Below are 26,734 nucleotides of genomic sequence, written 5' to 3'. Positions count from 1 at the left end.
AAACAAAATGATGAGCTCAAAGTTCTAAGATCCTAGCTCCAGATTTAGGTTAGGGAACTGAAAGCTTCTATTTTTATCTTATTTTTAAAACGAAAACAGAAACAATCTTTAAACCTTGTTTAATAGTATAAGTCTAGACCTGCGTTCTGCAAAGTAAATCTAAATTGAACTCTCAACATCACAGGATCTGTTATGTTCAAGTTAGGGCATTTATTAAGAAGGACCGGTATCATTGGGATGGGGTTGTATGGGCAGATTCTGATGAACCTGGGGCTCCTGAAATCCTAAATTGCACCAAGCCTCAGGTTACCTGAGAAGCAGCCCTTCCTCCCTTGTTTGAAGAGGTTACCTGAAGTAGGTTACCTCCACTTACCTAAAGAAGCTCTAAGCTCTCCCTCTGAGGTTAAAGTAGCTGACTTGCATGGGTCTGCTGATCCTCCTCAGGACCTCCTGCTACCATGTACCAGAGCTTTAGGCCCAAAAGCAGACTCATTTGGGGGAAACAATGACAGAAAATTATCCAGTCATAATGAAGAGTATAAACCACTGACCCAAGGAGTCAAACGAACCCCAAGCACAGTAAATATGAAGAAAACCACACCCAGTCACATAATAATTAAGTTGCTCATATCAATTGGAGAAAAAAAATCTCAACAGCAGCCAGAGGAATAAGACATAAGATTGAAGAAATATCAGATTTCTCATCTGAAGCACTGCAAGTGAAAAAGACAGTGGAGAAACATCTTTGAAGGACTGAGGGAATAAAGGTTAACATAGAATTCTATGCCTCCTCCCCTCAAAAAAGTCTTTGAAGAAATGTTGAAAGACTTAATTACCGGGAGACCCACACCACAAGAAAGGTTAAAGGAGTCCTCCCCACAAAAGAAAGCTCACACCAGACGGAATTCTGGATGCACAAAAAGGAATGAAGGGCAGGGGACGTGGGATCTACATGGGATAATATATAAGATTTTTTCTTGTTAATTAAATCTCTTTTAAAACATGGGACACTCAGCAAAAGTAATAACCTTGGATTGTGGGGTTTATAACATGCAAAATAACATGCATGACAATAGCATAAAGGCAGGCAGGGGAGACATGTGAACACCTATGGCATCGCTTGAAGGCAGATTGTGGTGAGCTACAGACATGAGCTATAAAGGCTAAAGCAGTCGCTGAAATAACAGAATTTCATCAACTGCTGAATAACCTTCGTTGGCATATTATAGCTAATAAGCCAACCAAGGTGAGAAAATGTACAAAACCATGTAAACTCCTTCATAGAATGAACAATTGCCCTTTGGGCACGCTACCCAGAGACATGTGTACAAGAATCATGACTGTAGTATTATTTGTAGTAATAAAGGTATAGAAGTCAATTAATTTCATATATATAAAGGGTTAAACAATGGATGAAACTTCACTAAAACTTCGTTTCTACTCGAAGCTAAAGCTGCAACTGGGGTTGAATACGGAGGTAACACTCCATTCTTTCGAGGAATCCTGCACCGCAAGTGCCTGTTTCCCTGCAGAGCTCTTCCGGGAGGATCAGCGACGGTGTTGGCTTAGGTTCTCTTCTTGTGGACAAGACGCAGATGACAAGGCAGTCAATGGAGGCTTCCATTCAGGGCTAGATGAAAGGATGTGCAGCCCAGAAACATCGCAAACCGTTTAATCAGGTCCTAAAAAAGCCGAGGCACGTCCCTGGGTGGGCTCGAACCACCAACCTTTCGGTTAACAGCCGAACGCGCTAACCGATTGCGCCACAGAGACACGCAAGGACAGTCACCCCTCCCCTCCCCCTTCCGCATGAAGAGCAAGTTCTCCTTCCACGCTGGGCTGAGCCACTCGTCCTTCTCAGGACCGCGGCGCCCGTTCCAAAGCCTCCGAAAACCGGAGAAGTGGAGTCGACGCGGCCTGTTGGTCCGGTGGGGACGTGCTTCGGGCGATTCCGAAGGCAGAGGGGCAGCCGAGCGTCCCCGAAGCGCCTGGCTCCACATCTGCTTCAGATGCCAGCGCCCGGGAGACGCCCGGGACCGCGACCGCCAGACCTGAGACGAGTGGGGCCGGAGGGAAGCCGAGCGCCGGGTGGGCTCCATGATGCTCCTCTGGGTTCTTTGCTCCACCTTCACCCGACTGTCCGCGCCGCAGGCGCTGCCCTTACTTTACACAGCAGCGGTCGGTGGGGCGGGAAGGGAAAGGGGATGGGGAAGGTTGGTCAAAAGAGGAAATATTAAGGGGGGGGGAAGCAGGGGCGAACAGGACAAAGCAAAGATAATTCCCAGGAGACCTGTGCAGAGAGGCACAGCCTGGATGCAGGGCAGATGAGAAATGCATCAGAATGAGGAGGGAATAACGAAGCGAGGACCTAAAAGAAACGGACTCGTACCTGGTGTTGTCCAACAAGAAAGCAACGCGGTAACTGGAATGGGTTTCTGTCAAAATTAGTAGAGCAAAGCAGCTTCCTGTCGCCGGGCCGGTGGCGTGCCGTGATCGTATAGTGGTTAGTACTCTGCGTTGTGGCCGCAGCAACCTCGGTTCGAATCCGAGTCACGGCAGTGTTTCCCTTTTGCACTTACAACCGCGTAGACTACGCAGCACCTCTCGCTGGCCACGAACTGCAGTGAGCTCAGGAGGAGGGAGGGCAACCCAATGGTGCACTAGGTTGAAGCTCTCTGCACGTGCTCCACGTCCCACCATTTAAGAGAGAATATCTCAAGGTCAGGTTCAATCTCTAAATGAGCCTTGTGTGTACCTTCCACAAAGGAAATGGTCATCACATAAGGATCTTTTTTTTTTCTCTTCCGGGTGGATATATTTCAAACATCAGTGAGGCCTTTTTACACAAAAATAGAACAGACTTTAAAGAGTTGATAGTGTACTCCAGTCTGGTCATTGTCTACACCAGACTCTCGGACATCCGACTGCCAATTTTTAAACTAAAAGGAAATTATTACGGTGCATTTACCAGAACAAAATGCACAAGTCATTAATGGGCGGCTATTTGAATACTGAAATGTGTGATCATCACCAGGATCAAGGTATAGATCAAGGCATTTTTAGCATCCAAGCATGGCCCTTTGATACACTTTCCAGGTAATGCCCATCCATCCCCTGCTACTTTACACTATTCTGATGTTTACCCCGCAAATTAGGCTTATCCTTTCCTCAAGTTCATGTGAAAGAATACACAATTTTCTATCTAGCTATTATCAAGCAACATTGTATTTTTGATATATAAGTATGTATATATATGTAAGTATCGCACTAATGTAAAACTACACTACAAATGATGGACATTTGGATAATTTCAAACTACAGCATTGGGAAAGGCTCATATGAATATCTTTCTACTATAATTTGTGGATATGAGATGACTGTCCATTAAAAGTACGGGCGCCATGGATAGGAATTTGGCAAGGAAAGCAAAACCAGTGTCCTTCTATCCTAAAGATGCTAGAGAGGAGGAGTAGGGGAGCAGTGAGACAAGTCAGAAGAAAGTGGAGTTTTTTACTGCCACTGAAGGACATATCCTCTTTCATCATTTCTCTGCTCTCCAAGGTTCCCTGAGGGAAGGATGGGTCAATGGAAACATCACTCCAAAGTGGTTCAGTGCACAAATTCTGGGCTCTACTGGAGCGCTTTCTGGGCATCTCCTCTGGGTAATATTCAACCCTGCAGGATTTCCTTTTGTTCCCTGAGGAGCAGTGGGAGAGATGCCAACTTGCCCAGTGACTTAGGGCCCTCGAGGAGAAGACATCATTCCAGGCCCTCATTTCTGCCAAGAGAACCAACAAAGCAAGGGGTTGCTTCCTGCCACCACAAGTTCTCTGTCCTCCAGTTGTTAGAAAACATTGATTCAACTCCCTCCCCAAGCACTTGAGAGGTGTTGGGACATTTCTGCTTGTTGGGAGGGGGGCATACTATCTCGAACAACACCACTGGGATGGAAGAGGGGAAGCCAGATGAGAGGCCATGGAGCTGGCTAGGCCTGGAACAGAAAGGGCATGCTTGCGCCAGGAGCCTCCTTGTGAAGGCAGGTCTCGGGCCCCATGTTCCTGGAAGGGGTGCCTCCTTCTGACCTGGCCCCAAAGGGACAGTGGAGCTCAAGGGTTGAGCATGAGGCCTTTGGGTGACATCCCTTATGTTTTCCCACCATCCCAGTCCTGTGGCTTCTCTCCTGCTGGTGCTTGTCAGCCAGCCTGCAGGGCTGCCCAGACCAGTGCCAAATCCAATGAGCAGATACTGCGCCCAAACACAAACTGGACAGACAGGAGGTATGGCAAAAAAAAAAAAAGTGTGACCAATCCACACTTTGGTCAGGAATAGGAGGGCCAGGATATGCGGGTGTACACCCAAATTCCCAAGCATTGGAGCCAGAGATGTGGCGAGCCTCTCACCCTGAGCAGGCAGACCACAGTTGAGGCATCACGCAAGAGATGTCGTCACCACGAACCGAGGAATATCAGGAGAGAGTCGGAACCCAAACCCCACCAATTCTGCAGTCGAATTTCCCTCTCAAACGTGGAGAAATTGCAGAGGTCAGTACTTCACAAGTGTGATGGACAGCCTGACGCCCTGGGGAAAGCACCTTCAAGATCATGGCATCTCTCCTACCAGGCAACTGTGAACACGTACCCACCCAGGCACAGCGCAGCCTCTTAGCCCACCAAGGTTCACTCAGGGTCACCACCCTCCACTCCTCTCATCCTTCGCCATTTTTAAACCACGCTCCCCAAAGGAATTAAAGCAAATACCCTCCAGATCGCTCCCTCCCCTCGTCACCCACCCCCACATGGGAGAATCTGTAGCCTGGCCCACCAGACAGACCACCTTTCAGCAGTGGCTCCAGAACGACGGATCCGCAGCCTCAGTGTTGTCTCATCTACACATTCCACTTCTTTCCTCTGCAGACACGATCACATCCCTTCCTTCTCTCTCTCGCTGGCTATCCACTTGCCTTATGGTGGAAACAACATTTATCCCAACAGGTCTTCGGAGCTGGTGTCCGACAGGAAAAGGAAAATGTGCTCACTGCATGGTAGAGACCACGGGGACTGGAAACAACAGCAGTTGAAAAAGTTGGGGCATTTGCTTTGATCATCATCGTTTTGATACTCTGGCATTGATTTCTACACCCACCTTCTAATTATGGCATCGAAACACTTTGTTTGTGGTAGTGAGATGAATCAGAAAGTCAAATTACTCAGGGGAAAGAACATGAATCAAATAAAAGAGAATTTAAAAAATATATATTCTGCCCTTGCTTAACTGGCAAGGTGTAGATGTGGCCAAGTTTTGGGAGGTCGGGCCTGTGCACAATGCTGTGTCAGTCATTGGATCTGCACCTGTCCCTGCTCCCAAAACCCTGAGTCTAGGTCTCTGTCTCCGAGAGATGCCTCAGGAGGAGGCATTATGTCGACCAGCAACCAACCAAACAACCTCATGTCCTTCTCCGGGGAAGCCTAAGCTGGGATCTTCCCGGATCGCAAATCTTAATGATCAAAGGTTTAAGGAAATTTTTTTGAAATTTTTATTCGTTAGGGAAATGCACATTAATACCATAAGGAGATATTATTACACACCCTCCAGCATGGCTATATTTAAAAGAATTTCTACACTAAATGTTGACACCAATGTGGAGCAATTGCAACTGTAGTTGCTGGTTCAAAGCCATTCTAGAGTACTGTCTAACAATTCCTAATAAAGTTAATCTTGTACCTACTCCATGACCCAGCAGTTGCAGTACTCCTGTGAATGCACAAGTACACAAAAAGATTGGTAGAGCATATTCATCAAAACACCAAGAATATTCATGAAGAACACCGAGTAACACCAAAATTACTCCAACATCAAAGTTAAGAAGTGAGAAACACAAAAATATGCATATGTCGAATGAATTTAATATTGTATGAAAAAGCCAGATACAAAAATGTCTGTTAATTCATTTGAATCTCAATAGCAGGCAGTAGTAATCTATGGCAATAGATCTCAGAATAGAAATTAACTAAGCAGGATAGGGCACGAAATTCCTGGAAAGGGATTCAACAGACATTTCTGGGAGGATGGCAGTTTTCTCTAACTCGATCTGGGTAGTGATTGCATTTGCCCAGACTCAACAAACTGTGCATTAAAGATGTGTGCTTTTAACTATGTGAACTAGAATTCAATGATTTGCTGTTCCCATAAAAAAAAAATCACTGGACGGTGGATGGAGACAAGCTGATAAAGACCATGACAACTAGTTTGCATTTTATTGTAAACGCATTAAAAACTCATTCTCCTTTAGCGTAAAAAAACGCTCCCTGATACTTGAATTATCTCTACTAGAAAAACGGCTATGACCCCACTATTTCTTTAGAGGAAGCTACAGACAAGGCTCCTTGAGAGACTGTATTTCACCCTTCGGGACTTCTTCTGCTCAATAGCGAGACAAGGAATAGACCTAGATTTCGCTTTGAACGGCCGTCCACAGATTTGTGCACTGTGGGGGTCATTTCTCTTCTGACTGCATCGTGCTGTGGGGCCAGAGGTACGCTCTGCTCTCTGACCGCTGCTAAGAGGACTAGCTCGTGCTGGCATTAAAAGCAGTCGAATGACCGATCAGAGACCTAAGTACCCCGCTGTGGCTGGGGTTTGACCCAAGTTGCTGTAGCCGCAACACACCAATAACCACTGTCCGGTCACGATGCATCGCGGTCCTGGGAGTAATTTATATATATATTCACACTATTTTTGCTGTTGAATTCTTGGCCATCTACATGCTCGTGCTTTACTCTCTTCCGTGCTATTTTCCGATTCTTCCTCCTCATTCTGCTACATAATAAAAACAATCTTCATCTCTCAGGATCTGGCCCGAGCTTCCTCACAGGCTTCCAGTAAGGTCTCTCCTCCATGCCTCTGCTTTCTCTCGCTCTTTTTCACGTTTCCTTTTTTGACTTGATCTCTTTCCCGCTGCAGCCAACCGACCACACCTACTAAACTGCTGCCCCGCTGCACAGGCTGTCGGGTCGAAGGCGGAGCAAACCGGGAGGTATTACGGAGCCCACTGGGAGTTCAACTTCCCTTGGGCTCCGCTGGGCTCAGGCCCAGGTGATCGCGGTCCCGGGCGTCTCCGGGCGCTGGCATCTGAAGCAGGCGTGGAGCAAGGCGCGGCGGGGACCCTCGGCTGCCCTTCTGCCTTCGGAATCGCCCAACTCACGGCTTTCCCACCGGACGAACACGCTGAGTCGACTCCACCTCTCGGATTTTATGGGCTTTAGAGCCGGCACCGCGGTCCTAAGACGAGTGGCTCCGCCCGCGTGGAAGGAGAGCTTGCTCTCCACGGAGATGAGGGGAAGAACCCCTTGCGTGTCTCTGTGGCGCAATCGGTTAGCGCGTTCGGCTGTTAACCGAAAGGTTGGTGGTTCGAGCCCACCCAGGGACGTCCACGGCCGGCCTTTTTAGCGCTTAAAGGATTCGCGATTATTTCTCTCTTCATTACTCATAATCACCTATGTCTTGTCCACAACAAGGGAACCTATGCCAAGAGAACTCTGAAGGAATCTAGGATTCCTCGGAAGAGTGGAGGCATGCATTATGGTGCTCCTTACCCTCTGGGTCCCTTTTAGTGATGCTCAAGATGACCCAAGACCCCACAGCCCACTCCTCCAGACTCCTCTGGAGGGCCGCTGGGGCTTGGGGATGACAGCCTGGTCGTGTTCCTAAAAGCATAGGGGGTGCCTGGCTTGCTTTATCGAGAAGAGCCGAATAAAACTCCTCCTGAGGCTTCTTTACAGCCTGAAGAGGACGATTGTCTGGTCCTGAAGGGTCAAGAGGGGCCTCCTCGCGAGGACAAAGCCTTCCCGTGTTCTTGGAGGACAGGTCCCGCCGAAGCTGGTTTGGAGGGACACGCCAAAGAAAGGAGCAACGACAGTCGCCTAATCAGTGATCTTGAGTTGTGAGATGTCTGCGCTTACCCTCCAGGAGTGTCACAATTCTTACACAAAAGGAGAGGAGAGAGTGAGAAAACAAACGCGGGAAAATGTTAACTGTGCTGTTCGGTACAGACTATACGACGTTAGTATATCAAAAATTTTGCATGTTGCAAATATTTTATGGTTTTGTTTTCTTACCGAGTTTTTGGAACGGAAGTCCCAGGTTACAGGTGGATGAAAGCTCTGTAAATGAGGCGTCAGGTTTCTGACATGAAGGCAGAAAGACGGCAGGCCACCCCCCGCTCTGGCTGTTCATCACACTTCCGTTCCTCCAGCCTGAGCGATGCCAAGGATCTTGAGGCAAGACGTCAACTACGTTTAGGGAACCAGTGCAGAGATTCGTCTGCATCTGAGTCTTGCGGCAAAAGCCAACGGTGCGGTTGGAAAATCCCGCGAGCGAAGACCCAGTGTGAGAAAGACTTCCCTGACCGGGAATCGAACCCGGGCCGCGGCGGTGAAAGCGCCGAATCCTAGCCACTAGACCACCAGGGAAACACGCTAGAGCCCCGCTTGGCCTCTGCATGTGAAAATTATGAAAGATCAGCTTTCAGAGAAAGGCAAAATAGAAAAAGAGACAATTCCTAGCGGCCCAGGGCTGAATGCTGCTGTGCAGTGCTCCCAGTCCTTGCCCTGTTGCTCACCGCCCTTACCTCTCCCGACATGAGCGACACTTCGGGCTCTGAGGCCAGGCCACAAGGTAACCGGCCTGAATGCCATCCTGGTCTAGCTATAGTCCTGCGTGCGGCAGAGCCAAGGACAAACGCCTACTGCCCTTATAAGTCAGGTGCCAAATGGACTCTCAGCGGGTGATGAACGGATCCGTTTCCTTGCTAATCTCTTACCTGAATCCACGGTCTCTCCTCCTAATGGTACGGGTACCGGCTCTTTTTCCTGCCATGTCAGCTCCATTCGAGGAGCCTAAGTTCTTTCTCTACCCGTCTTTGGCTCCAGCCCCAGGTGCGGAATCGGGTTCGTTCCCTTGTCAGGCAAATCAACGTGTTCTGCAGGTGTGCTGAGGTGTGGGAAAGCCAGCTGTGCTTCAAAGGGATGAACTTCTTGGTTTTCGGAGACATAACACGTGTCAGCGTGTAGAGGGATTTAGAAGAGAAGCTAAGAGGATTTGCGGGTGTAAACGTAGCCTGAAGACTTGTCCTGAGCCCTCAGAGTAACGAACTGCTTGTGTCCCGGTGTCCAAAGTGACTCAGGCAAAGGAGGCCTAGTTCCTAGTGCTGAGAAGGCTTTCAGGTAGTAACGGAACTCCTCCTGTGTATATTGGAGCTCGACTAGGCAGCTGCGCCCCCTCTGCCACACCCCGTTTTGGTTTTTTAAATGTATATGTATAACTCAGAAAAACTTCAGAATGTTTCCGCCCGGTTTCGAACCGGGGACCTTTCGCGTGTGAGGCGAACGTGATGACCACTACACTACGGAAACCAGCCGCGAAGTCAGACTTGACGGTATGTCCGTGAAACCGTAGGTCCTGCTGTCACTAATCTGGCCACCGACCCTTTAAACCGAATAACCCTAGCAACACCAGCGATGGATCTGTCAGGGAAGGAGAAGGCGGCTCCTGAGAGGCCCTGGCGTTGGGTTCTGAGTCCCCCTCAAAGCGAGGACCGTGGAGCTCCCCGGAGTTTGACTTCAGGACCCGCCACAGCTGGACTTGGGGATCCCGCGTCCTACGCAGGGTCTCCAGGTCCAAAGCTAAGCGGCGGAGTGCAAGGGTCGCCTCCGCTGACTCCCCAGCTCACAGAGGCTGCAGGAGCCGGGGTGTTCGGTGCGTGCGTCTGAGCCCCAGGAGACGCCGCACCCAGCAGTGTGGACGCCGCCCCTGCCTGGCTGCGGACCCGCGCTGCGGTGGCCCTTTTCACCGCACCAGCGGTCAGAGCTCTCGGCTCTCGGAAATGATCTGTGCTTTGAATCCACGGAACTGTAGGACCCCTTCTCCTCCTTCCTCCCCTCTGCGCTGGACCTTCGCCTTCTTTCCTCGCAAGCCCTTTTGCCTCAGGTATCAAGGGGGATCGCTCTGATGCCCACTAGGCAAAAGGACTTCCTCTGGTTTCCGCCTCTGTCGCTTCATCTTTTCGAATCAATTTAAGTCCAACATTTTAATCACGCATTTACGTTTTAGCCAGTATCATAGCAAAGCCTATGTCATAGGCATTTGGCAGTTTTAAAATATCCGATGAACATATAACGTATAAAAACTTGTGAGAGACACCTAAATCAGTGCTCACAGGGGAATTCAAAGCCCTAATTTAAATTTCTAATACATTAGAAAAGAAGAGAATTCTTAAATCAGTAACTCAAGTTCCCACAGCAAGAAACAAAACAAAACAAAACAAACAAGAACGAAAGAAGGAAAGAAAGAAAAATGAAAAGTGAAAGAAATCCAAAGCAAACAGAAGGAAGAAAATAATACAAAGCAGAAATTAATGACATTGAAAACAAAAAGCAATGGATACAATCAATAAAATAAAAGCCGATTCGTTGAAGAGGCCAATAATCCTGACAAAGGACAAAAGAGACACAAGTGATTAGTATCAGGAATGAACAGAGACTACAGTCACCACAGATTTTTCAGATATCAAAAGGATAAGGGAATATTAGGAAAAACTCTACACAAATAAATTTGACCACTTAGATGAAATGGACAAATTCCTTAGAAGTACAAACCACTACAACTCACTAACTATGAAGTTGATACTTTGAATACCTCTATAACTGTTCAGGAAAGTCTACTTGGAATTTAAATATCCCAAGGAAAGAAATTCTGGACCCAGATGGTTGCACTGGAAAATTCTACAAAAAGTTAAAAGAAGAATGAATACCAATTCTACATAATCTCTTCTAGAAAACAGAAGAGTACGGAACACTTCTCAATTCATTCAATGAAGCATCTATTACCCTGACACCAAAACCAGGGGCGAAAATGTTCAAAAAGAAAGCTACAGCTATCTTACATAAATATAAAAATATTCTAATATCCTACACATTCCCCACATGAACGTAGATGAAAAAAATCTTAACAAATCTTAACAAATAGAATTCAGTAATATGTTCAGAGAGTCACGCACCATGATCAAGTGGGGTTTACACTAGAGCTACAAGACTGGTTCAATATTCAAAGAAACTCAAAGAGTTTCAATGCTCACGGCTATCATCATACTCAGTGGTGCAAACATGAAAACTTTTCCTCCAAGATTAGGAACAAGATGAGGATACCCACTCTCACCACTTTTATTCAACGTGTTATTGGAAGTCCTTGCCATAGCAATTAGACAAGGAAAAGAAATAAAATCTTCCAAATTGGAAAGGAAAAAATAAAACTGTCATTGTTTCCAGACAAGATGATATTTTGTATTTTAAAAACCCTAAAGACTCTATTAAAAAGCTGTTAGGACGAATCAATGAATTCAGTAAAGTTGCAACATACAATCACAACACAAATAATACAATACAATTTTAACAATCTGTTGTGTTTCTATACACTAGCAGCAGAAAGTCAGAAAGAGACATTGAGAAAATAATCTCATTTATAATTGTATCAAAAATACTAAAATACTCAGGAATAACTTTAACCAAAGAGGGGAAAGACCTATACAATGAAAACTATAAGACACTGATGAGAGAAACTGAAGAACACAAATAAATGAAAAGATATTCATGCTCACGGACTGGAAGAATTGATATTGTTAAAATATCAATATCACACAAAGCAATCTACAGATTCAATGCAAACCCTTTAAAAACTCCAATGGCATTTTTTTTTTACAGAAACAGAACAAACAAAACTAAAATTTGTATGGAAACACAAAAGCACCCAAATACCCAAAGCAATCTTGATTAATAAGAACAAAGCTGGAGGCATCCTGCCCTCTGATGTCAAGCTATGTTACAAAGCTATGGTAATCAAAATGGTATGGTACTGGCATAAAAAGAGAAATATAGATCAGTGGAACAGAATAGAGAGCCCAGAAATAAACCCACAGATATATGGTCAATTAATTGATGACAAAAGAGCCACAAATGTACAATGGAGAAAGGACAGTCTCCTCAATAAATGATGTTGGGAAAATTGAAAAGCCACATGCAAAAGAATGAAACTGGACCACTCTCTTAAATCATTCACAAAGATTAATTCAAAATGAATTAAACACTTGAAAGGAAGACCTGAAACCAAAAAATTCCTAAAAGAAAACATAGACCGTAAGCTCCTTGACATCAGCCTTGGCAATAATTTTTTTGAATTTGACACCAAAAGCGATGGCAGCATAAGCAAAAATAAACAAGTGAAACTACATCAAACTAAAAAGCTTCTGCACAGCAAAGGAAGCCATCGATAAAATCAAAAGATAACTTACCAAATGAGAGAAAATATTTGAAAATCATGTATCTGATGAGATTAATATCCACAATATATAAACAGCTTATATAATTCAATAGCAAAAAAGAAATCCAAGTAATAATAGGCAGAGAATAATATGAATGGACATTTTTCCAGAGAAGACATATAGATAGCCAACAAGTGCACGAAACAGTGCTCAGTATCACTAATCATCAGCGAAATGCAAATTAAAATCACAATCGGGTATTGCCTCACACCAGTTAGAATGGCTGTTATCAAGAAGACAAGAAATAACGGCTTGCTTCCTGATAGGATGCAGTAGGAAGCACAAATACTATGTGCTTGTCTTTCCAAAAATGTTTAGTTGGACCAGCATGCAGGACCCTAAACAAGATGACTAGCCCGTCCTCTTCAGAAATTCAATGACATCAAAAGTGACAAAAACAAAGAAACCGGGAGAGAGTTCCAGGTAATAAGGACTAAAGTACAACTCAGGAATTTTAATCGGAACATGGGGAAACATCAGTACCACAACACAAACACTTAATTCTTAATCTCTCTCCCATATGTATGTATAATATGGATGTGTATGTTAAATGCATCTATATTTACATACCTACACGTGTATATATGCGTTATAGACATGACGTTTTTTAAACAATGGGGGAATTTACATGTGGAGCTTATGCTAGATAATACTATTGAATTAAGAACTGTCCTTAGATTCAACAATTGAATTGTACTCTGGTTATACAGGCCAATGCCCTTAATATCAGGAAATAGATGCTGAAGCGTTTAGGGCTGAAGTGGGCTTTTTGTCTGCATTTACTAAAGCAATATGAATGGTGTGTGGGTGCCGGCAGACAGAGGAAAGGAGCAAATGTATGTTAATTGTTGAATTGAGATGAACAGAATCGAGGTGTTCATTGTGTAGTTCTTTCAAATTTTCTGTAGATCTGAAAATTTTCAAAGTAAATAATTGTCGAGGGAAATTATTGTAAAGCACAGGAAGCTGTGAAGAGCTGAGTCTTGCATCAAAAATTAGCTGTCAATCAATCTGTCCCTTGCAGAAGGGTGTGACCGTCCTCAATGCCACCCACCCATACAAGACCCACCTAGAGGTTCTGCCACCCAGGATTTGTCCTCCTTCCACGAAGCAGCCCTCTAACCTGGAAATCTGGTAAGTTGGAGGCCACTTTATGTATTTCAAAGCTTCTGAATAAGATGTCCTGCTTTTATATTTGATTGCAAAAGACAAATTAAGAGTAAAGAAATTTATTTTGAGGAAAAAACCCAGATGAGAGTGGAGTTATTTGAAAGCTACCAGTTCCATCTAGGTACATTCTCTCTCTCTGTGGGTTCTAAACAGAGACCCCCTAGGATGGAACTTCTGCGGGAGTGTACTGAAACCACAGGACTGAACAACAAACTCTCACGACCCTTCTCCGGCAGAGGTCCTATCACTGTGAACCGAGGGCCCCATCAGGTGCGTGTGTATGAGACCGCTGCTCTTCTTCTAGTTGCCCAACTGCGGGGGCAGAAATTTTTGCCTGAATATCTTGGTTCCCTGAGGGTGAGATGAAATGAATATTTTCTGTGTAATAGCAGGCACTTAATAACATTTCATTTTGGAATGAAGTGATGCATTCAGACTATCACTCTGCAGTATAAAGCTAGGGGACACATCAATGTTTGATTTTCCTGCTTTACGCTGAAGAAAGAAGTCTTTGTAATTTTGATTTGTACAAAAAGACGATAGCCAACAGAATGTATATAAAATTAACTCTATTCTCAGAGACTTCTAAACCCTCATCCTTCAAGGAAAAGAGACATGTGCTGAAGAGCTGGTGAATAGTCTGCAGTGACAGTATTCTGAGTTGTTCTTGACCCAAGTCCTCGCCGTCTTCCCCCAGCTGCTGCTGACTCCAGTTATCCGCAGGCTGGGGGTGGGGAGGGAAAATGTTAGGGCCTCTCCAGCTGATCTGTGAGTCTGGGTATCGATGTGCCCTTGGCAGTTGTCACATTAGCAGGCTGGAGGGATGATTTCTGCAAACTATTTATTTGGAGTAAAAATCTGGAGTGGCTCTGAAATCTTGCTCTTCTTTCATATTTAGAATTTTGCTTGTTTTGTTTTCATGTCGCTCATCAGCTGGGAAACTGTTTGTGACTATGCTTTATTGAAGTAAAGCATAATTCGAGCATTTTCATAATCTGAGCATTAGTTGTTACCTGAAACATAAAACAAAAACTAAACTGAGGATCTTCTGTCAGGTTCTGCTGGTAGCTAACTGAGGCTGGAGTGAGAGCTGAGAGAGGAAAGAGGCCATGTGCCACCGGAATGCAGGTAACTGGATAAGCTAGGGGGTAAACTACAGTCTGGAAAGAGGAAGCTGTAGTAGCAGATTAGAGGGAAAGTCCTCTGAAATATGCCATCTGCCCTGCGGTGTGGAACAGAGGGCCCCACCACCGCATGATGCTGAGAGCCCTGCTCACAGCTGCCGCAGGGGGGTTAGCCAGATCCCCACCACCTCCCCCTCTGTATCAGTTTACTCTCCATTCCACTCTTTCGGAGAAAAACAAAGGCCTTTCACATCTCCTGGGTGCCTAGCTTCAAACATGCTCATTCAGAAACAGTCTGTTTCCTAGAACAGTTCCAGGAAAAAGAGGATATTTTGCATGGAAATCTGGCTCCCAAATCCATGTGCTAGTCCTTTTAAATAGGAGGGCAGCACCAAGGGAACAACCCTAGAATGTGAAAACCAGCAGAATCTTCAGACACCATCGATGATATTGTGATTTATAGTAAGAAATACATATTTGGTCTTCATCCCCATTTCTGGCATAGAGCTCCTAAAACCCCAGGAATTCCTAAGTGATGGAGGCATAAAATTCACTTGTTATGTTAACGAGGCAACTTTGGGAAAGCGCCTTATTTTGAGGGCTGATTGCCTGGAAGTTGAGCCTTGTGATTGGAGGGTTGGAACTTCCAGTCTCTGACCTCCTGGGAGGGTGAGAGCTGGCAGCTGAGTTCAATCACCAATCATAAATGAGTTAATCAATCGTGCCAGTGTAAGGAAGTCTCCATAAAAACCCAAAAGGTTTTCAAGGTTCTGAGAGCTTCTGGGTTGCTGAATGCATGTTGGCGCTAGGACAGCGGCTTTCTCTGAGGGGCCGTTAAAGCCCCGCACCCTTTCCCCACGCCTTGCTTATGTGTCTCTTCCATCTGCTGTTCCTGACTTACACCCTTTTATTTAAAAAAAAAAAAAAAAGGTACCCTGGTGAGTGAAATGTCTCTCTGAGTTCTGTGGGCTGCTCTAGCAAATTCATCAAACCTGACAAGGAGGGGTGTGTTATCCTCTGATTTGGGGCCAGTCAGAAGTACCAGTAACAACCTGGGCTTTCCACTGGCATCTGAAAGGGTGGGAGAGCGGGCAGCCTTGTAGAATTGAAGCGTGGCCCAGTGCCGAGCTCCCTCCACAGGGCCACCTCCTACACAAGGATAAGGGAAGTTTAAAGGATGTCGACACAAGGAGGGAAGGAAATACTGAAGGCCTCTGAGTAGGGCTAGTCTAGCTCTGGGAGAGGAGTGGCCGCCTCTTTGGTATGAAGTTGTGGGGACTAGAAAGGTATTCCTCTCTGCTGAATACTTCTCCCACTTGATTTGTGACTGAACGTCTTTAAGAGGTGTCAAATACTCCCTCTGCTCCTCAGGGGGAAGGGGAAACAGGAATGAAGATGCCTTCGTAAAGGAACAGAATGAGGAACAAAACGCACGTACTTACGCCCACCTGGGGCAAAAAGGTAAAACAGGACGTGGTTTATACTGCTGTAAGAACCTTAGCTAACAGTGATCAAATTAAGACAGCCTCTTTCTCTTGCCTAGAAGAGAATACACACCATATTGCCCTCTAATGATCCAACCTTGTGTCCCCAGAGGAAAGTCAGTCAGTTAAGGGAAAGGAGACGAAAGTTGAGGTCTTAACCTGCACACACACACACACTTCGCACACAGCAGTGAGTCGGCTAGCTCAGGGGCTCTTACACCTGGAGGAGCTTCACTGGCTAGATTGGGTGGTTTTCTTTGGAAAGTGGCATGTGAGTGGCCTTGCTGCTAGCTTCAGCCTTTCCTCCAGTTGCTGGTTGTTGGTTTAGATTCCATTACTGCGCTGAGACTAAACCCACAAACAAAGAAAACCCACCAGCTTCGGTGTTGCACAAAGAATGGGAACCCTGGCCATTTACTCAAGGGTTGCCAAGATCAGAGCCTTGTCTTTAGGGAAACCACTTGATGTTCCAGAGCTAACATGGAACCACATGGGGAGGCAAGCCGCCTGACGGGAAATGGAGACTGGTGCTTGAACTCAGGAAGTGTGATCATTGGACTTCCAAATATGGTCAAGACTGCCGATATTGCGGACTGCTACAAAAACCCATGGGACAACATTCAGGAACCATAATTAGCAAGGACATTTCAGGAAAGCTAAGATGCTTCATCTTAAAGAAGGAGGTTCATTAGACAGATTCCGTACATGTGCTGAAGGGGAGCAGAAAGCCTGTCATGATCCCTTCACTGTCTCCACTCTGGCTTGTCTCGGGTTCCTCGGCTTGCCTATGCCAATGGAGGCCAGAGGGATGGCAAGGAAGCGTGGACCAGGAACGATGCAAGTTTCCTGACCCACCAGGGACCCGTACTTGATCCCAAAACTCTATGCAGCCTAATCACTTTTGCAAGGCGGGTTTGGGGGGCCTGCCTGCAGAGATGATCTCAATCCCCCGAGACAGAGGCGGTGAGCGTGGAGAAGCCGCCAGAGCTTCATTTCTCAGTCCTCTGGGTGTTGGAGCTTTCTTCTCTTTATACTGGGAGTACTCACCGGCCACATCCACGGCAGAGCTGGCTTCCTGCCCGTCACACGCAAAGGCGCTGGTGTTGGGAGGCTGGTGGGAGTCCTGGTAGCTGGAATGAGTCAGATACATTTCATCTAGTGAGTCCTCCTGGACTTCATTCTCTTCTTCCGCCTGGAGCCCCCTGCTGAAGCTGGGGTGGGGGTGGGTGGGCAGGAAAGACAGGAGATTAGACTGAGGCAACCTGGAACCACAGCCTCACAGCTGGTCCTGATCTGAAGCTCATGGCAGAGGCACCAGAAATCAGAGGGGCCATCTTATGTGAGAGGAAGCATGACAATCCCCTTCTGACTGGTGTCACAGCGAGCCTAGAGCTGGGGTGGGAGAGCAAGCAGCAGGTGTGCAGCGTAGTGATCTCCTAACACGAGGAACGACACAACTACTCTGCTGAAATACACTATGACAGGCAGGACGCACAGAGACCTATAATATTGGCTTTTAAATGCTCTGGACAAATTTTAGGGAATATTATATGAAGTGGTCCATTGAATACTGGCTCCTGAGGCAATGTAACCTCCTTAGGGCTCTTGAAGCTTTTAGACCTCTTTTTTCCTCTAAATATTTGATATGGTTGATTTTATTTTTCAAGATAGATTTCTGGTGATGAAACACCTGCAAACACACCTCAGGACAACTGTGCAGAAAGCAGAGAGGCGTCTCATTTTGGCTTTTAACCACATGGGTTCTTAGGAAACAGGAACCAGGGATCTCTGGCTGGCATACCTTTAGGTCAGACTGATTCTAGTCAACTAGACTTGAGGAATTTACTGAGGAATGATAGCCAACACAAGAACTGCACGGAGAACCAATCACACTGTTTAAAATGACACATCGTTGGATGATGAATAAATGCAGTGGGTACAGTCAGCAGTTTCTGGTTTCTCCTGGATCAGTGACCTCTGGCCTCTTGGTCTCTTGCTTCTGGAATCCTCTCCAGATTTCACCATTCCATCACCAGCCCTTTCATCATTCAGAGTTACCTGGGTGCCAGTGGCTCCTGTCCATCTTCACCTTCCCTATCCTGATGATCTTCTGTGAACCAAAAATACGAAGAGCTAGCAGGAAATTAAGCAGGTCCCGCTTCACACGTCACAAGTACAAGGGCCTATACGACCAGGGACGTAATACTCTACATATTTGTTCAGACGCTCTGGGAGAATGATTCCAGGAGGCGCGGGTGTGTCTTTAGAGGAGCAGCCTGCCAGGCTTTTCTGAGCAACACTGAGCGGTATGCCGCTGGCATGATGAATCATCACCATGAGGTCTGCTCCTAAGTCAAGGCAAAGGGTTTAAAATGTTTGCTCCCCAGCCTACAGGATACTTGCCCACTGCCTTCTGTACTTCTTCAGCTGTAACCTTCATTCTGCCACAAGGCTGGTTGCTAGACCATGGATGTGTGTCTCATTACTGTTCTCACGTGGAGCCTGCAGCAGCATGTGAGCAGTAAGACCTTCAGGAGAAACCACCTCTTTCTGACCAAATGACTGGACAGAGGGCCCTCTGTATGCCAATGAGTGTAAAGAGAATCTTCCCTTCCTTTCCATTTCTTCTTTTTTTCTTTTTCCTCCTGACCCGACCCAGAGACCAGCCCAGTTGCAGAACTGTATTGTCAAGGCAGCTGAGCAGGGCCCTTAACCACAAATGAGAATCTAGCTCTCTAGTCAAACAGGGACCTCTTGTCGGAAGAGTGTGAAGCGTGTCCCCCCCTTCTTTTTCTTTCTCACTTTTCTTGCCTCCTTGCTCTAACAGTAGCCCCAGTCATGTGGAACTGCCGCACAGTGTGATAGGAGAAGTGACTGAAAGAACCCAATCTCTCTGTAGAGGGACTTGGAAAAGGGACCCTTGGGAACTGGGATGTATGAAAGAAATGCTAGAGAGGGGAGAGGCTGGAACACTGTCTACAAACTGACAGAAATCCCCGGGCTCATCCCCAAAGTGAACACGTGTGGAACAGACCCAAAGAATCATGGCAAAGGGTTACAGAACTGAATGACCATAAAACCAGCAGCTAGTTCAGACAAAACCTGAGTGACTTATTTGCTCGACTGACTTAAACAATACATCAAGTACACTGAACACTAAACTGACATTGGAACTACTGCCCATAGTACTCGCAGTCTGAGCCTAGCAGGGGTTGACTGCCTGCTAAGAAATTCTTTTCAGAGGACTTTAACAGGACCCAGGGTCTCACAACATAATGTTCAAAATGTCCAGAGTACAATCTGAAAGTATTCAACATAATAAAAACTTAACAATTATCTCAACAGATGAATAAGAAGCATTTCACAAAGCTCAACATCTATTCAAAATAAAACTCTTGGCAAATAAAGAACAAAAATGAACTTCTTCAAATAAATTGGAAACTTTTGTTAGTTAGACCATGCCTGCGCATGTTTCGTTAGGAGACATAATTCCTTCTCTGTTGTCAGCAGTCAGCATCATAAGACAAAAAACAGAAGCTTTGTTTGTTCACTCAAATATGAATAAATAAAACAAGCAAAAACTGCCTCAGCCTGATGAAAGTCACCATGATCATTAATTAGAAAACTCAATATTATTAAAATGGTCAATTCTCCTCAAACTCTTCGTAGATTCAAAGCAATGCCACTCAAAATCCTAGCAGGAATTTTAATAGCTAATGACAAGCTGATTGTAAAACTTATATGGAAAGGCAAAGGGTCTCGTTTCAGGCAAAGAGTTTTTAGATATAACTGCAAAACCATGATGCATAAGTTGGACTTTATCAATACCAGGAGATTCTTCTCCCTGAAAGACAGTTAAGAGAATGAAAAGGTAAGCCGCAGACTGGGAGACAATATTGGCAAGTCAAATATCTGATACAGGACTTGTACCCAGAAATATAAAGAACTCTCAGGACTCAATGATAAGGAAACAGCAACTCAACTGTCAAATGCACAACATAGTTGAACACTCACTTTACCGAAGATACATGGATGGTCAATAGGCATACGAAAAGACCCTCAGAATCATCAGTCATTAGGAAATGCAAATTAAAACCACAGTGATAGGCCACCACACACCTACTAAAATTGCCAAAGTGACAAAAAGCAAAAGAACAACCACCTGAAAATATCAGGAGCTGGTACTGGGGAAGAGTTGGAACTCTACTCATTGCTGGGGGGCATGCGGAATGGTAGAGCCACACTGGAAAACGGTTTGGCAGTTTTGTATAAATTAAACGTCCACTGACCACGTGATCCAGCAACCCCACGCCTGGGTGTTTACGCAAGTGAAGTGAAAACATTTTTCACACAAAAATCTGTGTATGACTCTTAGCAGCGAATATTCGTAAGTGCCCCAAAATGAAAACAATCCAAATGGCCTCCGGTGGATGAAAGGGTAAACAAAAAGTGACACGTCTCTATAATGGAATAGAAGTCAGCACGAAAGCGGGAAATCTATGGGGACAAAGACCAAACACAGTGGTTGCCAGCGCCTGGCGTTGGGGAAAACGGTTGACTACAAAGAGGCAGAAGGGAATTTTAGGAGTGATGGGACTGTTGCATACCTTGATTGTGGGAGTGCTTATAACACTGCATATAACACTTATATACACATTTTTATTGTGTATCAATACAATATGGCTCATTTTATTGTATATCAAAGTCCTTAAAAATGATTGGATGGCTGCTGCCTCCTGCTCCAAAAGCCTGTGATGAAGGAGGCAGTTGTCCTAGTGTGGCCTCCAGACCCGTGTAGTCTCCACTGTACTCACCCCCAGCCAGTCCTGTGTTGCCACGGTCCCCAGAGTGTGAGGTGTACCAGCAGGTGTAGTGTAAGCGCCTGACAGTCCCTTTTTTAAAAAAATGTAACCCGAGTGCCTGATATTAAGCTATTGATTCCCAAGGCATCCACTTCAAAGACGAGGATCTCAAATAAACACACTGGCAACTACACGACTAGACAGAGTCAGGTTGCCTCATCCTTGAAGTTCTTTGTTTCAGAAATTCCTGGTTGATTTAGATAACTGATGCTTGACCACTTCCTGCACTGTTTAAAAACTGATGTTTTATCCTTCTTGCACTTTAATTCCCCTCTTCTGTTTTAAATTCAGCAGTAAAGAGTGAACCCACGGAACCCTAGGTGCCCCACCACAGAACCACAGGACTCCGCTCTCTCTCTCCCTGTGACCTCGCTGTGTGGCCCTGGGTGTGTGTGTGCCGCGTAGCCCTCAGGACTTGGGATTAATACACCTTGTGTTTTTCGAAGTGTTCTGATGGTTGTTGCTGAGGTGTATCGTGCAATCCTAATAAGAAGCACAAGGGTCTGTCCAGCCACAACATTGGCTCCAGAAGGGGAAATGTCTGCAGGGGCTCGCCTCCAGCCCAGGGAAATACTCTCAGGTATGTCTAGACAGTAGCATCACCATCCTTTGGCTGAGACCGACACCAAACAGCAGGGCATCTGGATAAAGTCACGTGGAGGGTCGTGGAGGCAGGGGGTCTCGTGTGAGGCTAGGACCCTGGCAGGAGCTAAGGGTCTTCAGAGCCTGTAACCGACTTACCGGTGGTGAGTTGGCTGGCAAGTCTCTCTGCCAGCTGGCTTCCTTGGGTCAGTAGCTCACAGAATCTCTGCCTCTGGTAGTAGGCGATGCCAGTGCTCCTGAGGAGACTCTCAAAAGACTTGACTGTGTTCCTTGCATGCTGGGTGAAAAGGTAACAGGCACCTTTCCCTTCCTGTATCTTCTGTCGTAAGTGGGTCAGTTCTTGGGCTTGAGCCTGAATTAGGGGGTCATATTTCCTAAGGTGGGCAGGGAAAGTAAAATTTAAAAATGAGTGTAGTGAGTGATAAATTATGGGAGATTTAGCAGAGATACTTCTTAGATTGCCCCTAAGGAATTCCTCATGCTGAATTCTTTATATATATACACACACAGACACACAGACACACAGACACAGACATACACACATACATATACATATACATACATATATTCATTTTCATAATTTTTTCACCAAAGATTATTATAAGATATTGAATATAGTTCCCTGTGCTATATAGAAGAAATCTGGTTTTTCTCTACTTTTATATACACCTCATGCTGAGTTCTTGTACAAGTTGTGTGACTTGCCTGTGGCAGAGGGAATGAGGAAATAGCACTGGGTTTGTTTCTTTGTGGTTTTTTTTTTAATTAACTTTCTTTTAAAAAGAAATTCCTTCAGCTCCTCACTTCAGCCCCCATCCATTTCAATAAAATATACATCATCAAGCATTATGCAGAACGTAGGGGGTGGAAAGCCAGATACAGAAGTGCTAGACTGGCATTAATTGAAAGGATGAAAAGCAAAACCAATGACAGGGTCAAGATTTCCCACACCTTCCCAGTCTCCTTACCCAAGCCTTGCAGCTGATCTCATCTTCTCTGCCGGCTCCCCCTCCTCAAATGGCACTCCTTCCTCCAGCACAAATTCAATAAGTTCTTTGTACTCTTCACAGTCTGAGAAAACAGAGACGTTGCCTCAGGGGAAAGCTGGGCATGCTGCTGTGGTCACTGCCTTCAAGGGAGGAGGCAGGATCCATCCCAAGGGCAGATGTAACCATGGTACCAGGCCCTACGCTGGGATTTCCACACCTTATTCCTCAGCCTCCCAACTACTTGGCATTTGATTACTCCCCACTGTAGAGATGAGGAAAGAGAAGCTCATAGACGGGCAGGATAACTTGCTCAAGATGATTCAGCTGGAATGAAGCAATGTCTGAATCCACATACCCTGAGTTCTGACTCCAAATCTGAGCCACTTTAGCAGCCTCTTAAGTGAAACAGTCATCTGGGCATGAAGTAGGAATCTCCTGTGTGTTTGGGAAAGCTCCAAGGACTGTAGGGCTGACGGTCTCCCACAATGAGGGTTTCAACGATCCCTCCGTATTTCAAAGATGTAAAAGTTTATCTGGATAAAATCGTGTAAAAATGTATCTGAAGATGAAAATGTCTGAAAGACAGATGTTCAAATGCTAACAGGTGTGTTAGGTTGGAGGGAGAACTAATGTCTGCCAAGGCACTGTTCTAGCAGATTTTTAAGAATCATCATCACGCAATCATCACCACTACCTGAAGAGGTAGCCACTATTCTTATTACCATTACAGATGCGGAAACAGAGGCACAGAGAAGGTAAGCAACTTGGATTTGGACCCAGGAAGCCTGGCTCTTAATCACAGCACTGTAGTAGTACCCTGACAGGAAGATAGTGGGTGATATCTTTCTTCTTCTCTAGCTTCAAAAAAGTTGTATTATGATTATAATAAATTAAGTTCAAAAAAACAAAAAACAAAAACAAAAACAAAACCCTTATATTCGCACACCCCAAAGCTGGTCTTTTCACGTCATTGATAAATAGGCTTTAATTTTTACTTTTTTGTCCACGTCAGTAAGTTGGATAGCAAATTTTATCCCTCACTGATTTACTGAAAAATGATTGTAGAAATTTGAAAGCCAACTCAAGTTCAATATCAGTAAGAATCCTCCCGTTTTCCCCCTGTCCCCTCAAGCACTTGCTCCCATGGTCCTTCAGCCACTACAGCTCCACCCTCCCTTCGATGGTGAACAGGTTTGAAATGGTCCAGTGGATTTCCAGATGTGAAAGCTGATGGTGGAGAGGGAAGGGCCATCCCCTGCCCTGCCCTGCCTGCTACGAGGCCTGGAGGTCTCCTCCACTTGGCCTCATTCTCATTTTGCCATTTGTCTCAAAGCCCAGATCCTGGATTTGCTTGCTGTCTGTGAACTTCACATTCAGAGAGAGGTAGCAAAGGTGCTGTAGAGTCTCTGGTTTTCCTGGAAATACCCTCCATCTCACCAGAGGCTGAGGAATGGCTTCTCAGACTTTATGTGCGAAAAGAATCTTGCCCCAGGCATCAGGACTTCCCTCTGTGTCTGCCAGTCAGACTCTCACCTCCAGACATCTGTGGCTCAGCTGGGAACAGACAGATTTAAGCTCTTTTAAGGTAGGGTGTCCTATCACTTCTTTCTCCCCAGGGCAGCCGGCACAGTGCTCTGCAAGTGGCTGCTCAGTCAAAGACTGAATTTAATCCTGAGATATTTAAGCCTACAACGAGATTATAGGTTTGTAGAATCTGCCACACGTTCCTGGGAGAGAAAAGAAAGTTGAGTGCCTGAGCCAAGATCTTAGCTCAATTCCTCCCATACGCTCACTGCAAACTTTACTCCTTTGTGCCTCAGTGTTTCCATCCTCTGCAAATTGAAGGTAAAATACCCATTTCTACCTTTCTAGGAGTACAATCAGGTTTGTTTTTGATGGAAGAGAGAGAAGAATGAAGTCTGGAGGGTATTTCGTTTCTTGCAGGGAAGATGGGCAATCATTTATCACTTTGGTGACTATGACCCCATAAGGCTTACTGTATTTCTGCAGCTGGTTGGCCAGGGAGTAGACGGTAGCTTTGGATGTGAGGAATTTCTCTGTGAGGTCTCGAAAGTCCTGTTTGACTTTTTCCAGCTGGCAGCGCAAGTTCTGGTTGATTTCCAGGATGCTCATTTCTGTCCTCGAGCCAGAGAAAGAGGTGAGAGATGCTGCCATGCTGAAGCTTGTGGTGGAAGAAACAGAGCCAGACCCTGCAGAGAAGAAACCCAAACAAATAATAAACTCAAAACAAGTGAATGGATTATGGTGATGGTTGCACTGCCTGGTAAACTACTAAAAATCATTGAAGTGTACAAGTGGGCTAGTTTTATAGTATGTAAATTATGCTTCAATAAAGTTTCCTTAAGTGAAAAGAAAAGTATTTAAACATATCTAAAGAATGCAGATGTAATTCATTACTTACTTTTGGGCCAGACTTCGTCAGCATTCCACTGCTCTGAGGGGCTTTCACCACGGAGGTAAGGCACAAGACGCCAGAGCTCCGAGGTCAGGCTATGCTGAGCGCGCCAGAGAGAGGACCCAGCCGGCCAGGTAACCATGCGGAGGCCCAGAACAGAATTGGAAGGTGGAGGGCGTCGTGGAATCTTGGGGGCCCCTGTCTTCCAGCTGCCTAGGCCACGCCGATACACAAGGCCGCCTGGGCTGTTCTGAAGGTCGCCACTGATGGGGACACCCCCTCCGCAGCCAGTCTCAGTATGTCTGTATCCACGTGCTGATACCACAGACCTATCTCTTCCTAAAATGTAAAAAACTATTTGTTATTGATTATTCTTGCAAGCATATAAATCATCAAGGAATTGATATTTCTCAAATTCTTTCATTGTCTTAAACACTGTTATAAAGTCACTTTTCCTCATGGAAAATTTAAGACTTTTAGATACTCTTGGAGTTTTTGGTTTGCTAGTTTTTTTCCACCCCGTTTTACTATTTTGAGGAAAATATCCCAAATGTAACACTGTGTTCCATGTATGAATAATTAATTTATAAGGGTTACTGGCAAGACTGTGTCTTAATTAACTTCTTACTGCAGACTGAGGTTATGATGGCTTCTTTTTCCTCAACGGGAAAGCAACTCGGCTTTTCGTTAAACTTGGAGTCGGCTTTGACATTCCCTATCTCCCAGCCCCACCCTCCTCCTCTATGTGTGGGTTCCTTTGTGTTTTAATCTGTATATGCATATTCCATGCTTATCCCTTATGGATGTCATTCTAGTGCGAAAGGCTTTCTTCCCCACTTGTCAAAGTCATTGAAGTAGATTTTGTATGTTTCTTTGAACACTTGTAGTGGCCACATAATTTGGGGTGCTTTGTAAACTAGTGCTATTCTTTACGTCCAGAGTAGTTTGTATAGAACACTGAGCGATGGCTTGTGTTGACCCAAACTTATTGACCTGTTCTTGTTTTCTCAGAGTGTGGTAAACATCCAGATCTTGGGTCTGTGGTAGTTAGTGGTGACCCACAGTACTCCTGTGCAGTGGGATTTAGTGGCATAGAAGCTGAGGTTTTATGGAGAGGCATAGGCAGGCAGGAGAAATAATCCCCTGACCTCTCCTAACTTCCTACCTATCAATTTCTTCCTGGTTTTGTGAGCCAAGACGAGGGAAATTCCCTGAAATAGCTCTCTCTTCCCTTCAGCTGCCTAGCTTTTCCAAGCTAGTGGACTCCACGTATATGACCACGGCCACCTCCATATGTGCCACTGAACATTCATGACAAAGTGAGGGTGGAGGACAAACTACCTACACTACTTGCCAACCTGCTTCTAGACTATAGTTCTGGTCTGTGAGCTGTCCCAAACTGTATGCAATTCAAGTCCTTTGAAATGTTTTGGGGCATATTATAAGGCTTAGTGTACGGTCTATCCTGGAGAATGTTGGGGAAGAGGGTGAACAATCTTGAGAGAAAGAGATCATGAAACCGGCCACCATTTTTCACACAATAGGTTCCCCCTCCAGTCACAGTAGTCTAGGACTACAAAGGAATAGAAGCAGAAGGGGAAAAAAGGATCCCGCAGAGACTGACTCACAGGGGATTGAGATACTGAGGTTGTCAGATAGGAGCTTAATGTGATATGTTTTAGCCGTTCAGAAAATAGATGACATGATAAATCTTTT

The 26,734-nt window shown here is 45.4% G+C and overlaps 1 protein-coding gene and 5 non-coding genes across 6 annotated transcripts; 2 read left to right on the top strand and 4 right to left on the bottom strand.

Moving 5' to 3' along the window:
* Positions 1-1,699: 1,699 nt before the first annotated feature.
* On the bottom strand, positions 1,700-1,773 carry TRNAN-GUU (transfer RNA asparagine (anticodon GUU)). Its single transcript has one exon. It is a non-coding gene; the product is annotated as a tRNA-Asn (tRNA).
* Positions 1,774-2,486: 713 nt separating this feature from the next.
* Positions 2,487-2,558, top strand: TRNAH-GUG (transfer RNA histidin (anticodon GUG)). The gene has a single exon. It is a non-coding gene; the product is annotated as a tRNA-His (tRNA).
* Positions 2,559-7,352: 4,794 nt separating this feature from the next.
* TRNAN-GUU (transfer RNA asparagine (anticodon GUU)) lies at positions 7,353-7,426 on the top strand. Its single transcript has one exon. It is a non-coding gene; the product is annotated as a tRNA-Asn (tRNA).
* A 970-nt stretch (positions 7,427-8,396) lies between these two features.
* On the bottom strand, positions 8,397-8,468 carry TRNAE-UUC (transfer RNA glutamic acid (anticodon UUC)). Its single transcript has one exon. It is a non-coding gene; the product is annotated as a tRNA-Glu (tRNA).
* An 869-nt stretch (positions 8,469-9,337) lies between these two features.
* Positions 9,338-9,410, bottom strand: TRNAV-CAC (transfer RNA valine (anticodon CAC)). The gene has a single exon. It is a non-coding gene; the product is annotated as a tRNA-Val (tRNA).
* A 4,682-nt stretch (positions 9,411-14,092) lies between these two features.
* On the bottom strand, positions 14,093-25,172 carry LOC140687980 (NBPF family member NBPF6-like protein). The gene is made up of 7 exons (XM_072945919.1): positions 25,025-25,172; positions 24,600-24,812; positions 22,582-22,684; positions 21,752-21,987; positions 18,207-18,258; positions 17,196-17,359; positions 14,093-14,553 (listed from the first exon to the last, which is right to left on the bottom strand). Exons 1-7 carry the CDS (start codon positions 25,158-25,160, stop codon positions 14,543-14,545), a joined length of 915 nt encoding a protein of 304 aa, XP_072802020.1. The 5' UTR covers positions 25,161-25,172; the 3' UTR covers positions 14,093-14,542.
* Positions 25,173-26,734: the final 1,562 nt, after the last annotated feature.

Source organism: Vicugna pacos, chromosome 21 (assembly GCF_048564905.1).
Source record: "Vicugna pacos chromosome 21, VicPac4, whole genome shotgun sequence".
Classification (NCBI taxonomy): Eukaryota; Metazoa; Chordata; class Mammalia; order Artiodactyla; family Camelidae; genus Vicugna; species Vicugna pacos.
The sequence above is the reverse complement of the archived record's forward strand: the minus strand, read 5'-3'. Positions and strand labels throughout refer to the sequence as shown.